The 16007-nt window shown below is 58.5% G+C and overlaps 1 protein-coding gene across 1 annotated transcript in view; it reads right to left on the bottom strand.

Moving 5' to 3' along the window:
• The window catches only part of LOC122380839 (ankyrin repeat domain-containing protein 6-like), a 66376-nt gene that overhangs the window by 39096 nt on the left and 11273 nt on the right, over positions 1–16007 (bottom strand). Inside the window, exon 2 of the mRNA XM_043364337.1 lies at positions 3241–3402. Within this exon, the coding sequence (XP_043220272.1) occupies positions 3241–3375 (135 nt within the window). The 5' untranslated portion in view covers positions 3376–3402. The remainder of the gene's footprint in view (positions 1–3240; positions 3403–16007) is intronic.

Raw genomic sequence — 16007 nt, 5'->3', positions numbered from 1 at the left:
ACCACCCCTGTGCCGCTCCATCGGACTGACCTGACACCACCCCTGTGCCGCTCCATCGGACTGACACCACCCCCTGCTCCATCGGACTGACACCACTCCTGTCCCGATCCACCAGACCTGTCCCACTCAGAAGGACTCTGATACTATAACCACTTCCTGTATGTATTCTGACTCCTGCACCACTCTACACTCGAGAAGCCATTCTGAAGCTGCTGTGAGTGTCGTTTGATGTGTATTGTGTTTGATGCAGTCCAGATTTTGGTGGTATTGTAATTTGTACTACACGGGTTTGCAGTCTCCAGTGCTGGAGATACTGCATATGGACGGAGTTACGTCTCCGGTGATACTGATACATGCGAATTTAAGGTCTCCACTTCTAGTGCAGCTCGCACATGCAAAACTGCAGCCTCCAACATAAGAGATAATGATTACGGAGCGAGCGAAGCGAGCGTAGTCTTTCCTTAGATTAACGGAAATTTCTGAGTATGAGCGGCCGGCCGGCCGGCCGTGGTCACGCTTTTGCGAGGCTTATATCTCAGCAACCACTTGACCGATTTACATGCGGTAATTTTTGTAGGATAGCTTCATTCCTTCTATCAAGTATTGGACTATTCCCGATACATGTGGGTGACCCCTTATGCACGTGCCACGTGCAAAACGAAGAGGTGTCCGTTTTGTAATTGTTGCAATATCTCGGTAACTACTTGGCCGATTGCGCTGAAAGTTGGCATGTAGGTAGGCACCCACTAGGCACTGCATATCCATGTGCCAGAGTTGGGGCGCTGCTGCACGTGCGCACGTGCAGGGGTCGATTCCAGATCTCGAGAACGGCTGGACCGATGGCGCTCAAATTTGGCACATGGTTAGGGACCGGTTAGTAGGGTGCCATGCAAAAGTCAGTTGGGCCCCATTTTGCACGTGCGCACGTGCAGGGTGCCGCTTCCAGATCTCGAGAACGGCTGGGCCGATTGTGCTCAAATTTGGCACATCGCTAGAGACCGGTTAGTAGGGTGCCGTGCACAAGTCAGTTGGAGGTACCCCCTCGAAATTTCGCACGTGCAAGGCTCACCCTCTCGCTCGCTCCGTTAGTCGCCCCAAAAGGCGCTATACTGGTGTGTACGAACAACCGCTCCGAATGCTGAAATTACATTTGTGAGCAGCGGTATGGACTCCAGAGCTGGTGATATTGTTGTGTCCAGATACAGAGCTGGTGTATCACCTGAGTCAGCCTCCAGTGTTGTTGGTACTGTTGCATAAACTATCAATTGTTGCAGTCTCCGGAAAATATTGGTGGTATTGTTGAGTGATATACTGAAGTCTCTACCGTCGGTGATACGGCTTTGTTATTTAACGCAGTCTCCAATGCTGGTGATACTATTCTATGTTCCGTCGCAGTCTCCGTTGGAGGTGATACTGCTGGGTGCTAGGTCGCAGTCTCCAGTGTTGATGATACTGTTGTGTGTTATGTCGCAGTCTCCAGTGTTGGTGATACTGTTGTGTGTTATGTCGCAGTCTCCAGTGTTGATGATACTGTTGGGTGTTATGTCGCAGTCTCCGTTGTTGGTGATACTGTTGTGTGTTATGTCGCAGTCTCCAGTGTTGATGATACCGTTGTGTGTTATGTCGCAGTCTCCAGTTTGGTGATACTGTTGTGTGTTATGTCGCAGTCTCCGGTGTTGGTGATACTGTTGTGTGTTATGTCGCAGTCTCCAGTGTTGGTGATACTGTTGTGTGTTATGTCGCAGTCTCCGTTGTTGGTGATACTGTTGTGTGTTATGTCGCAGTCTCCAGTGTTGATGATACTGTTGTGTGTTATGTCGCAGTCTCCAGTGTTGGTGATACTGTTGTGTGTTATGTCGCAGTCTCCAGTGTTGGTGATACTGTTGTGTGTTATGTCGCAGTCTCCAGTGTTGGTGATACTGTTGTGTGTTATGTCGCAGTCTCCAGTGTTGGTGATACTGTTGTGTATCATGTTGCAGTCTCCAGTGTTGGTGATACTGTTGTGTATCATGTTGCAGTCTCCAGTGTTGATGATGGTACTGTTGTTACGGAGCGAGCGAAGCGAGCGGAGTCTTACGTAGAATAACGGAAATTTCTGAGTATGAGCGGCCGGCCGGCCGTCCGTGGTCACGATTCTGCGACGCTTATATCTCAGCAACCACTTGACCGATTTACACGCGGTATTTTTTGTAGGGTAGCTTCATTCCTTCTACCAAGTATTGGACTATTCCCGATGCATGTGGGTGACCCCTTATGTCGCAGTCTGCCACGTGCAAAACGAAGAGGTGTCACTTTTGTAATTGTTGCAATATCTCGGTAACTACTTGGCCGATTGCGCTGAAAGTTGGCATGCAGGTAGGCACCCACTAGGCACTGCATATCCATGTGCCAGAGTTGGGGTGCTGTTGCACGTGCGCACGTGCAGGGGTCGATTCCAGATCTCGAGAACGGCTGGACCGATGGCGCTCAAATTTGGTACATGGTTAGGGACCGGTTAGTAGGGTGCCGTGCAAAAGTCAGTTTGAACCCATTTTGCACGTGCGCACGTGCAGGGTGTCGCTTTCAGATCTCGAGAACGGCTGGGCCGATTGTGCTCAAATTTGGCACATCGCTAGAGACCGGTTAGTAGGGTGCCGTGCACACTGCACAAGTCAGCTGGAGGTACCCCCTCGAAATTTCGCACGTGCAAGGCTCACCCTCTCGCTCGCTCCGTTAGTCGCCCCAAAAGGCGTTATACTGGTGTATTATGTCCCAGTGTTGGTGATACTGTTGTGTGTTATGTCGCAGTCTCCAGTGTTGGTGATACTGTTGTGTGTTATGTCGCAGTCTCCAGTGTTGGTGATATTGTTGTGTGTTATGTCGCAGTCTCCAGTGTTGGTGATACTGTTGTGTGTTATGTCGCAGTCTCCGTTGTTGGTGATACTGTTGTGTGTTATGTTGCAGTCTCCAGTGTTGGTGATACTGTTGTGTGTTATGTTGCAGTCTCCAGTGTTGGTGATACTGTTGTGTGTTGTATCGCAGTGTTGAAGATGGGTCCAGTCCTGGTGAGAGGGAGTGGTCCAGTCTCCAGAGATATGGAGTGGGAGACTCCAGTCTTGGGGGTACTATTGTCTACATTGTTGTGGTCTTTGTTAGTGTTGCTATTCTGTGAACACTGATCAGTGAAGGGTTCTTGTCACAATGTTTCGACGTTACCGTCCCGCGGTATCCCCTCCCCCCTCCCCACCGGTCAGTACTCACCACATCGGCGGTGACGGGGGTGCCGGCGGCGATCAGCGCCTCCACCTGTTCCGTGTGACCGAGGCTGGCCGCCAGCCGGAGACGCTCCTCACGCGGCCGAGCCGCCGCGCCGGCAGCCGGCACAGGGCTGGCCATCAGAGCATGGCGCCCGGCCGGCCGCGCCTGCCAAACGGAAAACCCGGTCACTCCGCGCCCCAGCGCACAGTCGCCGGCACACACCGGAAACCGGCCAGCAGATGTCCCCAGATACCGGCGGCCGCCGCACGGAACGCCGCGTGCACGGCCGCCGGCCGACACCGGTCCGGGCAGGCACGGCCGCGCTGCACAGTGCAACAGACGGCGGACACGGGAGGCCCTGAGAAGGCCTAAAGGGCGGGCACACGCATACAAACACACACGTACACGCATAAATACACACGCGCGTACACACATACGCACTCGTGCACTCGCGCCCTCTCCACGCCCTATTAATATGCCCCGCCGCTCATCATAAAGCGCGTCGGAACGAGGCGGGCCTCCGGAGGCGCCCGGCGCCGCTCGTAAATATCAGGTGACGCCGGAGCACCTTTCAACTGGTCTGATTTGTGCGTGTCTTAATGGAGGACGAGGTAGACAGGTGCAGGGCGGCGCTGACGCCGGCTGGGCTGCAACGCCGCTCCTCCCGTCAGCTCGATACGGACTCAGGGAGGGGAGGAGAGGGGCCGGACAGGCGTGAACAGAGCAGAGAAGCCTGCAATGTGGCGTCAGACTCAGACCGTGCAAAGGCCTGACAAGGAGCCCCGCAACATGAGTTGGGTAGTACATTGAAATAGTCTTATCGACTGTAATCGAGCCTTAGCCCTTAGCCGCGCACGACTGGCACGATATAGTGAGTGGGACCGACCAGAAAGGACCGAACCGAACTGGGGAAGAATAAAGGCGACTGGCTATAGGCCAGACTAGAGATATGAGTGGGTGATCACACTCGGGCTCGGAAGTGATTCAGAGATAGTTCTCGAAGAGAACTAGAGAGAGAGAGAGAGAGAGAGAGAGAGAGAGAGAGAGAGAGAGAGAGAGAGAGAGAGAGAGAGAGAGAGGAGAGAGGATAGAGACCGCCCAGGCCGGGGAACGGTGGCTGTGGCCGAGGCGTGACGACACAAAGTGCCTCTTTGTCGGCGGGAAGCGGTATTTCCGGGGCAGTTAGCGGCGCCAGAGAGGAGAATCGCGCACGCCAGATCAGCTCCAGCAGGACGGCGCGGCTGGAGGCGAGTCGCCGAATCAAAATGACGCCACGAGGAAAACCCAAGGTTTACGAGCTTCGGCGGAGCACATACCGTGCAGGTGGATGAGCGGCGGGGAGCGGCCGGGGCCCGCCGGCTCGACTCGGGGTTCCAGAGAAATCTGGGATGGTGCACGAAACTCTGGGGTGGGCAAGGCATGAGTGACGGTCGCTGGCGATAATTTGGGCGTGTATTCAAGTCTGCATTGAATGACATCTCAGACACGCTGCATTAACTCTACTGGAGGCTCAGTAATTGGGTTTATGCGTAGCATCGATTGTGAAGTCTTTTGACAGATGATGCATGCTAGCATGGTATGGCAAGGAGCGTTGCACGAGAACAACACGCCGCACGCAGGGGTCAGGCAGACACTCAACACTTCATTGGCCACACTTATCATTCACGAAGTCTGGCTATATAGGCAAGGAAAATGGATCCCGTATATGGAATGTCACTCTCCACCAGATCTTTCCATAACTATGATGTTACAGACGGGGCAGGTGGGCCACACCGTCCTCAGCAGCTATCAGCTCTAATGACAAAAAGACTCCCCTGGGTGTCCCCGCTCGCCGCCGGCAGAGAACGGCCGCCGCATGTCATCATCTCATGGCGCTAACGATCGGTAGTTAATGGCGTCAGCGCCATCCAATCGTACCAGTATAATTTGCTGACGGACCGGGACTGGGAGGAGATGTCACTGACGGGCCGGGAGTGTCCTTGTGAGCGGCGGCGGCTGGAACTCCTCGGGTCGGCGCCGGGCGCGGCAGGCCCGCGGCTCGCCTGACCCCGCCGCGACCTCCCCGCGCCGTCGGCGGCCCAACAGCGCACGGAAGTGCTTTCCCAGCCTTCCGCGACCCGCTGTGGCGTGCCCGGGTCAGACACACCGGTAAACACAGGCGGAGGGATGTGGTTTCACAACCCCAGCCGCCAGCCGGCCGTTTCGCCGCCGCTCACGGCCCGCGCCGGTCACCGCCTCGCGGGCGCCACTGTCGTCGGCAGCTGACCAAAAACGGCGGCCGGTGGACGGGCGCGCCGGTCCGACTGGGGCGGCAGGAGCCCCAATGACAGCGGCACGACCGCCGACCCGCCCACCTGAGTCAGCTCACCGACCCGCTTATTATCCGTCCAGTCTACCACCCTGCTCAGTGCTCAGAGCTCACACTGACTCGCCTCCCAGCTCACCGACCCGTCCACTGCCCTCCTCAGAGCTCACAATCACTCACATCTCAGCTCGCCGTCAGCTCACCGCATGAGACCGGTCGGCGGTGAGCCGCCATGGCTCACCATGGCTCACCATGGCGTCTCCGCGCCGCCGCTGAGCCGGCCGCACCTCATCATCCGCACAGCACCTCCGGCGGCCGGCCGGACGGGTTTAATTACGTCTCTGGCCGCCGGCGGCCGGTCCGAGGTCTAAACTGGTCCGCCGTCTCTGCCGGCGGCGCGCCGCACCAGAGCGCCGCTTCATTGAGACCGGAACGGGCCGCCGATTGGTCGAACGGACGGAGACGTCTGTGGTCCGGGGATGGCTGTGGTCCGGAGACGGCTGTGGTCCGGAGACGGCTGTGGTCCGGGGATGGCTGTGGTCCGGGGATGGCCGGAGATAGCTTCGGTCGGCGGCTGTCGGTCGCGCCGGACAGCCAGACACCGACCGAGCGGCGGTTCGACCCGGCAGTCGCTGCTAAGGTCATTCAGAGGTCGGCCGGCACCAGCACATGCAGTCCGAGTCGAGAGTCCCAGAGCCCGGGCTCTGCCTGTAGGTGCTGGACCGTCGAAAGGCACAAGAATCGGACCCCGCTGACGGTCGCGAGGTATCTCGGCAGCTCGGTCTCGGCAGGTCCGCCCGATCTCGGCACTGGATGGCCGATGCCAATCTGCTCACCCACCCTGTGTCTGCGGCAGCTCGGTCTCCCCGGTCCGGCCGGCGCCGTCCCTCGCAGCACCAGTAAATCGTCGTTGACGCGGCATCGGGCGTCGGCGGGCGCCCCGCCGCGCGGCGGCCCTGCCGGCCTCGGCCTCATGGCCGCCGCTCGCCACCACTGACCGCCCGGTGACGTCACTCCCGGAGACCGGTGACGTCATCTCTACCGGCGGTGGACACTGGCCAGCCGCTGACGGTGAGGGGATCGTGGGTACGTTGACTCGGAGGCACCGCCGGCAGCCGTGACGCTGTCTCGGCCCGCGCCGGTCCCGTGACGCCGTTTCAGCCCGCGGCAGCCGCTCCCACGCCGCTCGGCAGCCGAGCCCAGCGGCCTTGGGCGCCGCGCCGCCGACCGGCCGGCACTCCGCGAGATATACAGCCGCCAACCGGCCGGCACTCCGCCAGATACAGCCGCCGACCGGCCTCTCCGCCAGATACAGCCGCCGCCGAGCGCCCACCCCTCCCAGCCGCTGTGCCGCCGGCCACCTTCGCGCCGACAACCAAACGCCGCAGTCATGACGCAACGCCACTTTTTCTGTCATGTTCCTCTCCATAATAACGTTCAAACACAATGTTCGCGAGCTTTCAGCGCTGTTTTGCAAATGGAGTTCGGTTATTTTCACATTCCGGCTGTCAATGTGGCAGACCGCAGGCCTTGTTACCCGTCTCGCCGCGCGGCGGTGCTATTCCCAGACAGCTGCTGCGTCCCGGAGCCCAGAACTACTGTACAGGAGTATCGTGGAGCTCCCAGGACTGCTATCTGGGGACCTGGCGGAACTCCAGTGGCTATCGCTCACACTCGGCAGCTGTTCAGCTACCTCTCAGCGCGTCGGCCAGCCCGGCCGGAATTCGTCGGATTCCGGTCCACTCGGCCGCTCGTAAACAAACACGGGAGATGGCCGCGCGATCTGTCGGACGGGTATTTTGTTTTGACGCGCGGCGCTGGACGAGACGCGTGCCGGGGGTTCTGGAGCGCGCGCCAGCAGCGATGGGAAGCCGTGGTACGGACTCGGACCCAGCACTGGCTGACTGGGCTGACTGACTGCCGGCCGGCACAATACGGCCTGTGAGAGGCTGTGATTTGGTCTGGACGCCGCGCTGACCGGGCTGACCGACTGCTGGCCGGTACAGCACAGCGGGGACCGCCCAGGCGGGGAGCTGCAAACAAGACGTCGGCATACCGCGCTTCAAACCCATCAGATATCGGTCGCCGGCCTGTGAATCTTAGCCTGCAGTCGACTAGTCACTGAGCCCAGCCGCTGTCGCACGGGCGCACAGCCGCGCCTCGGCCGAGTGTGGGAACATCTCCGCTCCACGTGCGACGCCGCCACGGAAGCAAGATCAGCCGGCAGATTGCCGTGAGATTATTCAGCACGCTACCGGCCGGGGAGCCGGCGACCGCACTGCTGCAGTGGGGAAGCCGCAGCTGCAGCGCGGTCGGCCGCTGCACCGACCGTGATAGTACAGACCGCTGACAGCACTGTGTGCGTGTTACCGGCACTGTCCGACCGATCTGCCGTTATCTCACAGACAGACAGACAAATGTGCGTCTAACCAGCACTGTCAGATCAACACACCGTGATTCCAACGACGGGCAGCCGAGCTGTACTAACAACCGGTGCAGTGTCCCACCAAACTACACGCGGACGGCATGTTGTCACCACACCTGCTCAAATTCTGGCAGTGTCAGTGCGTCTCCAAGTCTGACGCCACAGCCGAGGATAAGGAATGACCGGTCCTAAAACGAGCTGCTGATTTACGGCCCGACCGCCACCGCAGACGGCGAGGCGATATTTCTGGGCGAGACGGGTCGGACGGCCGCTCACCGGACACATGTCAGCGCTGTCCGGTGATCGGCTCTGCGGATTGACTCATTACCGGAGAGGTGGCGGTCATTCCCTAACGAGGTGTGCGTGAGGTCGCTGACAGGTAACAGCCGTCCGGAGCGGGCAGGAACCGCCCTCTCCCGTGACCGGACCGCACCACAGCGTGAATCAGGCAGTCTGCAGCCGACAGCAGCAGCCCGGCCCGGCGGGTTATCGCACTGTCGGGATGGGCGTGTCCTTCTCTGACGATCACATCGTCTCTAATGGCGACTGGTTAAGGAGGGTCAACGCTTCTACTCTGTCACTTTCTCTCTATCCCCCCCTCTCTCTCTCTCTCTCTCTCCCTCTCCCTCTCCCTCCCTCTCCCCGCCGCCGTCCGCAGACGCCCACACCGTCGGTGCCGAGGCCGCGCCCTCCGTGTCCCATAATGGAGCGCGCCGCCGCCGCCGCCGCGGTCGCTCCGGTTTCATTACGCTCGCTAAGTGCACGGTGTAACCGGGCCGGTGATGACCTGCTAATGGCGTGCAGCGCGTACTGCGGGCGGCGCCGAGTGACGGTGCGCCGCTCCGCCGGTGTCGGCGCCTCGGACGAGCACGGCCGCGGGGACAGGCCAGTTCCTCTGAGGGGCCGCCGCCCATTGAACAGCCGAGGGCCCGACTCCAGCCGGTGAAAATGAGGTCCTTCTTTAGAGTCCGTCGCTCTGGGAGGTCGTCGCACAAGCGTGAGAGTCATTATTTGAGGCCGTAGTTCTAACTACAGTCGGCTGCGTCCATTGTGACTTTTTCTGTCTAGATTTCACGGCTCTGACAGGCCGATCATATTTTATTCCGCGCATAACGACAACGAATGACGACCATTACAAATAAATGCGGAACCAATCAAGAATGCTTTGATGGTTCCGAACACGGAATGCTTAACAATTCTTATGGAAGCGACATCTGTGAGTTAGAGCACATTGTTATTGAAAACGAGCTGATAAATTATTGTAGCTCTTGTTCTTACTATCTATTCTAAATATTTTTATCTCTATAATATATGAATTGTCACTAAATCTAAGCACGCTATATGGCAACGTGCGTATTTAGCAATGTTTCCGGCAACGCGAGCCAAAGTAAAAGTTAAAAAGTCTGCGCTATCAAGCACTATCTTCCAGCATCAGACGACGTGCCAGTGCATCCACTAACAGCTCGGACGGAACAATGGTGGTGTTTGTTCCCGGGCCGCGGGGCAGTCACTCCCGGCCGATGGATTAATAACACACAGCGGCGGCCCCGATCTCACGCGTAAGGCCCTAATGGCACGATTAGACGCACAATGATCCAATTTATCATGAGCGTCCCCATTGAGCTGTTTATAGTGGGTAATTACCGCAGTAGTTTATCCTAAATGACGGCACTGGACGGGGCGAAGGGTTAGACACCCCCGCCCCAAACTGCTCCATATCGAGAGGAAGGCGCCCGGACGGAGCCGCCGCAGGGTGGGGATGGTATCGGGGGGAGCGTGGGTCTCACGACAGCCGCTCGTGGTACAGAGCCCCGTCAAAGCGCTCACAGAAGATCAGCTGTGTCGGCAGCTGCGCCTGGAGAAGGCTTCCTCTTAAAGACACCCGAATAGAGCAAATTAGAGCGGCCATCGCCGAGCGGTGGGCGATGGCCGCTCTCTGAGCCTCCTCTCACTCCGTGACTTCTGAATGCACACCTGTGTGAGTGACAAGTAAAGCCGCTAAAAGAGAAAGCTGGCAGACACGAAATGAGAACCAGCGGCGCCGCAACAGTCACGAAGCTTTCATCACGTGTTCTCATTTACATGAAAGGAATTTCAGCCACCGGAAATCACTCATACCATTTTTGTTCACGATCAACGCTTCCTACATCGCTTGGATTGAAATACCAGCAAAAATCATCAACAGTGCTATACATTTTTCATCCATTCATTTACCGGAAGATGATCGTGGACTGATGCAAACAATGGCACTGACCAGAGGCTGACCACGAGACCGATATTGACCAGCATCACAAGCTCAATCTGGGCCGCCTCCTCGGTCGCCATTGCTGGCGAGGGTTTTAACACTGGCGTTGGAGTCGTGCTCAACCCAGGGCAGTGCGCTGGAGCGGGTTCAGCCTGCACCGTCCCACTCCCCACACCCCTCCCCTCCCTGTCGACAGCGCGCCTCTGGTACCCGCGGCTGAGCGGAGCTCCGTGTCTCCTCCCGGGCGGCGCGGCCTTCCCGTGTCCAATGTCCCCCGTGAGAGCCCGCCGCCCCGGCGGCCGATCGCGCCGGCTGACCGCAGTACCGCAGACCGGCCAGTGCCCCACTCCAAACTGGACCAGCTCATTGGGATTCGTAATGGCCAGTTGGGGGATAGGAGCGCGGCCGGCCGCAGCGTGCACGGCCGCTCATGAATACCGGCCGCGTACGGGGCCATGCTGCGGCTCCGGCGCTCACTGGCCGGCTGTTCGTTTTCCGGTTTGCAGTCGGTCGGATCGGTCGGGCCGGATACTCGCAGCCAGGGCCACGCTGGTGAGCCGGTTCCCGTCCGAACGCCCCCCTCCCCCCCCCCCCACCAGACCGTGACGCCGTTGCGTGGCGCTCCAGCGGCGCGTCACGCCTGCCGCCACCGCGCCGAGAATGCCATCGCGCGCCGCCGCGCCGGAGAATGCCGCCGCCGCGCCACAGTCGTCCGACCGGCCGCCGGATCGCCATGAATGCCGCTCGGCAGACGTGAACGAAGTCGCCCCACGCGGCCGGTGCATAGAACGGCCCGCGGTTCTGCCTGATCGGCACACAACAAACCGGCGCCGGGCGGGAGAAAATTGGAGAGTCGCTCGGCTGTCGATCACCGGCTCTGTGTGGGAGAATTTAATTAGGGCCGCCGCCGGCGCCGGCCCCGTCAGGCTGAAGTGTGCCATAACGCGCCGCCGCGCTGCCCTCGGAGGTCACGGAAAACCCGGCGGCGGTGGCAGTCGGCCGGCAGTGGCATGTTTTCTTCGGGTCGCTGCTTCCTTCCGCGCCGTGCCGACCGCCGGCTGTTAGCGGTGGGGTCGCGCCGCGCCGGCATTGTAGCTCCGCGGCGCCGAGCCGCTATCCGCGCTCCATCGACTCGGGTCGGTGTTACGACAGCGGCGCTGCCGGCCCGCTGCCAGCAGAGGCATTGTCACCCGGCAGAGCGGTGGAGCGGAGAGAGAGCGGCGGGGCGGAGGACACGCCGCTGCCGAACGGTTCCTTTGTGGACTGTGGTGGTCTGTCGGACTGCGCCGGGAGTCCAGTCGGACTGCGACGGGAGTCCAGTCGGACCGCGCCGGGAGTCCAGTCGGACCGCGCCGGGAGTCCAGTCGGGCTGCGCCGGGAGTCGGACCGCGCCGGGAGTCGGACAACAAGCTAGAGATGCACCCCTAAAACGCCACCACCTGCCCCCGTGCCCAGTGCAGCAGCTCCCCTCATCACTCTCTCCTGTCAATCTGGCCGGCTGTTCAGCGCGGCGGTCAGAGGCCGCCAACCTTCTGCGAGTGTCGGCCACTGCGCGTGCTTGCACCACTTATGATTGTTGTTCCTTACCCCAGTTTCCACACCCCAACCCATCCGTTGGGCAATCCATCATTACACCGGCATAAAGCAGGCAAGAAATGCCACGGCGCTGCAGACAGGAGAGGGGAAGAGCCTGTCTGTCTCTGATGTGTGTAAGAGAGAGAGAGAGAGAGAGAGAAAGAGAGAGAGAGAGAGAGAGAGAGAGAGAGAGAGAGAGAGAGAGAGACGAGGGGAGAGAGCGCTGCCGATCGGCCAGTGACCGCTGTGGGCCAGCGTCCGTAACGCCCGATGACTCCGTTGCCATCGGTGCCGGTGACAGCTGATGATTGTATCGGGAGCCATAGTGATCACTCAGGAGTGGTACATGACCGCACGGAGCTGTAAGAGCCAAGAGCTAAAGGGATGCGGTCTGCTCTGGCAATTAGAGGCAAACTCCATGCATAGGCTAAATCGATAGGTACAATGACGACAAAGCAAAAAGAATGAGAAAACAATTAAAGCAAACTAAAAAATAAAAAACAAAACAAAATTGCAACTCAAGCCGGATAACATATATCTATTCAAATCATCAGGCATCAGATGAAAACGAAACATCCGATACATTTTTTGACATTTTCTTCTACATCATCTCAGTCATGTCTTCCACGCCGCTATATGCTTCGATTATACAATATAATCAATCATGATACGGCTGATATCGCCGCCAACAGAATGTACCAAATGTGCTCCATAAGCTGGGAGCATTTATAATTTAGACAGGAGCATATCAGTCCATATACGAGTCTCAGTCCAATGAGTCTCAGAAACATGCCGGGCACGAAGCCGCTTTCATCTTTGGTGCCGTCATGCCCCGATATGTACCACAATTCAAATCCCACGGCGATAACATCTTCAGGGCAATTTGTTAGTCTATTAGCGTTTCAAATTTAGAATCGACTCATTGGCGCTCCTCGGCGCTAATTGAATTCGGAGATGTTTCTCCGCTATCGGCATGCCAATCTTTCTCGGAACATGAGAATCGCCCAGATAGGGCCGGTGCCGGCCTCCGAGGCATGATAACGCGCCGCTGGCACACTGGTCCAACAAAACAGCCAGCATTTCTCACGTTACAATCGGCAGCTGTTAACACGGTCGGGCCCCGTTTTATAAATTGAGTAGCTGTTTGTGCTGCTTATGGTAAAAGGAATATCTAGTGTAAAAAGAAATAAGATGCACCGATTTAAGTATACTCCTACCAGACATTTAAAGAAAAATAGATGGATGCATGGGTTCAGATTAAAGCATAAATGCACTTTTAGGAGGCACATCTGATATTAATTGCACCATTACGATGCCGATCGACGACCATAAGCCAATACGGGGCCGTCAGCTGTGCTCAAGTTACAACAGGTAACAGCAGAGAACGTAACGAAACGCACAGGGGAGACTGCAACAACTCCGCAGACATCTGTAGGACAATGCGGCGGCGATTGACGGCTATTTCAGTGGAGATGGCGGCGGCGGCCGCGGGACGGAGACTGCGGCGGAGCACACGAACGTATCCGCGCCACGGTGTGGGGGTGCGCCCCGGGGCGCCGAGCCCCAGACCGCGCCGGGACTGTGGCGCCGGCACAGGAGCGCATCCTCGCGGCCCGGTGGGCGGACAAAAACCTGTTTGGCCGCGCTGTGGTCCCGGCTGCGGCACGACAGGGCCAGCGGTGCGGAAAACCGGCCCGGCCGTGCGGCAGAGACGCTCGCCCCGGTCGGCCGACCGGCAGAGGCGCTCAGCGGACCGCTCGGTCGGCCGACCGGCAGAGACGCTCGGTCGAGACGCCTCGGCCGCGGGTGTGGGGAGTCTGGCATTCAGATGGACTGACGGTCGGTGGGACAAAGTCTGATAGACAGGGCACTGAGGCACCCGCTGCTCCTCCTCATCCTCAGCTCGGACGCTATTTGCCCTAATCCATCACACGGCACTGGATTTCCGGGTAGGTATTTATGTGCAGGACAGGCCGAAAGCAGATCCTTGTTTGTGAGAATGCTGTGTAGTAAAATAAATAATGACAGTATTATTCGGCAAACTTGACACAAGTTTTCACACTGCTTAATCAGATTACGTATATGAAACTAGCAATACAGTGCAAGACAGAATAACCACACGCGCTACGCCACTGAATCATACCCTCAAAAGCTTTGGCGTATGATAATCGGTGTGCCATTGTCCCCCGATTACATGGCACTATGCACGAGTTACAATTGCTCAGTCAAGTTGAGTATTGCTGCTACAATCACGGGAAATAGTCCAAGCGAATTGTGTTTTCAAACAACCACGGAGTGAAAACGGTGCTGGCATCCAGTCAATTGGAGGCCATTAAGATGTTCGTATAGGGCTTATCGTCCAGTTTAGCGGGCCAGGCATGTCGTTAGTCGGGTTTTTGCAGAGTTCGGACAGGCTGGCGGGCGTAAGGCCGGACGCGTAGTCACGTTACACGGCCCCGCGCCGGGTCCTCGCCAGTCCTGTGCGCGAATCCACAGTTTTGTCTCTTGGTCTCGTCCGCCTCTACTAACTACTCTGCTGCATTTTAATCCCAAGTCAGGGCGTATGCCGTACAAAGTACATCCCAGACTATAAACCCAGACATCAGACTGCAGACCCGGACTACAGACTGCACCCCAGGCTGTTCGCCACAGTCTGCAGCGCCAGGCTGCTGGAGACGCCCGAAACGGTCCGCCAGCCCGACCCATTTATAACAGGACCTTTCCGAGATTGGAAAATGCCTAGTCTAATTGGAAAAAATTGAGGCTACGTCTGGCCGATCGATTAGAGCATGAAAGGCATAACTTTTCTGGACGCTTATAAATTACGGATTAATACGGCAGCTAAAATATTTATCTAGTCCTGCGGACGTTTACAAAAGGAGAGCTTTGTCCCATAACACGGCGATGGATGGATGCCGTGTTCGAGGCGGCGCTATCTGCGGCGGCCATCTCGCGGGTCGGCGGCGGTCGTTATAGACCGGCACCAGCAGCCGACAACTCGGCCGAAAATTAGAACCCGCCGCCCAGCGAGAATAATTGGTGCATTTAGTCTGTTTGTTCGGGTCTCTGTGGGCGTCTGTGCGCGGCGCGGCGGGTGGCGGGGCAGTGCAGTTCAGCGCCCCGGGCGGCGCCGCCGGGCCGGTGGACCGCTCCGTGCTGGACAGACTCTCCAGTCCACCCTCCGTCCTCTGCCCTCTGCCCACCCTCACCGCCGCGCCGCGGCCCGTCCCCCGGGCCGGTCAGGACCGTTCGGTGATGCCGACCGCGGAAACCGGAGCGGCCGCGGCGGGGCTGGGTTTTTTGTCCCGTGGCCGCTCCACAGCCCAGGTGGACAAAGAGCCCACTGCGGGTAGGAAGGACGCAGAACGGGCTCTTCACTCGCCGCGCCGCCAGTTTTGTGGTCATTCAGGTGTTAAATTACCCACCTGTAGTCACAAATCGGGCCAAAGCCGAGAAAGGGTTACCCACTGTGCCCTAACAAAGACCTCGTGTCCTTTGGTGAGGTGTCTGCCCCGCGATGTGAGGCCTACGAGGTCAGGTGCGATTTGGCGGAAACCCAGTGTGTCCGTGCGGCCAATGGCCATTAGGCACTACCAGCGGAGCATTTAATTCAGTGACCTGAATAACTGTAATTAGGCGGTGAAATATTTCATCCATTTACCCACAGTCAGAACAAACATGACGCTGGCTCCAGTTCCTCGCGTGCCAGTTTCATTAGCCCGCTGCCTCTCACGGGTCGGCCAGCCGGCCTCGGAGGCTGTAAATCATCTCTGCCCGCGGAACAAAGCCGGCGACTCCGTCAGCAAACACTGGCCGGCCCGTCAAAACGCCCTAATTAGCCGCGACATCGGCGCCGCCGCTTTTGTCGACACGGCGTCACGGGCGTCACAGCGCGCCGCGCCACGATTGTCCGCCGCCGCCGTTACAGCGCGCTGCGTTTGTCTCGGAGTCCAGATAACGAGCCCGCTGTCTTTGTGCGCCGCCGCTGGCGCCCATCTGCCGCGGCTGGCCGGCCCGGGCGTGACTCAGGTACTGGACAGTACTGGTGTGCGGTACAGGCCCGCAGGGTACCGGCTCGGTCTGCCGGTACCCGCCCATCTGCCGCAGCTGGCCGGGCGGCGGCGGCCCGGGCGTGACTCAGGTACTGGACAGTACTGGTGAGCGGTACACGCCCGCAGGGTACCGGCCCGGCACCCCCAGGGCGGAGGGGATCTCCGCTC

Source organism: Amphibalanus amphitrite, unplaced genomic scaffold, assembly GCF_019059575.1.
Source record: "Amphibalanus amphitrite isolate SeventyFive unplaced genomic scaffold, NRLGWU_Aamphi_draft 000108F_arrow, whole genome shotgun sequence".
Lineage (NCBI taxonomy): Eukaryota > Metazoa > Arthropoda > Thecostraca > Balanomorpha > Balanidae > Amphibalanus > Amphibalanus amphitrite.
The sequence above is the reverse complement of the archived record's forward strand: the minus strand, read 5'-3'. Positions and strand labels throughout refer to the sequence as shown.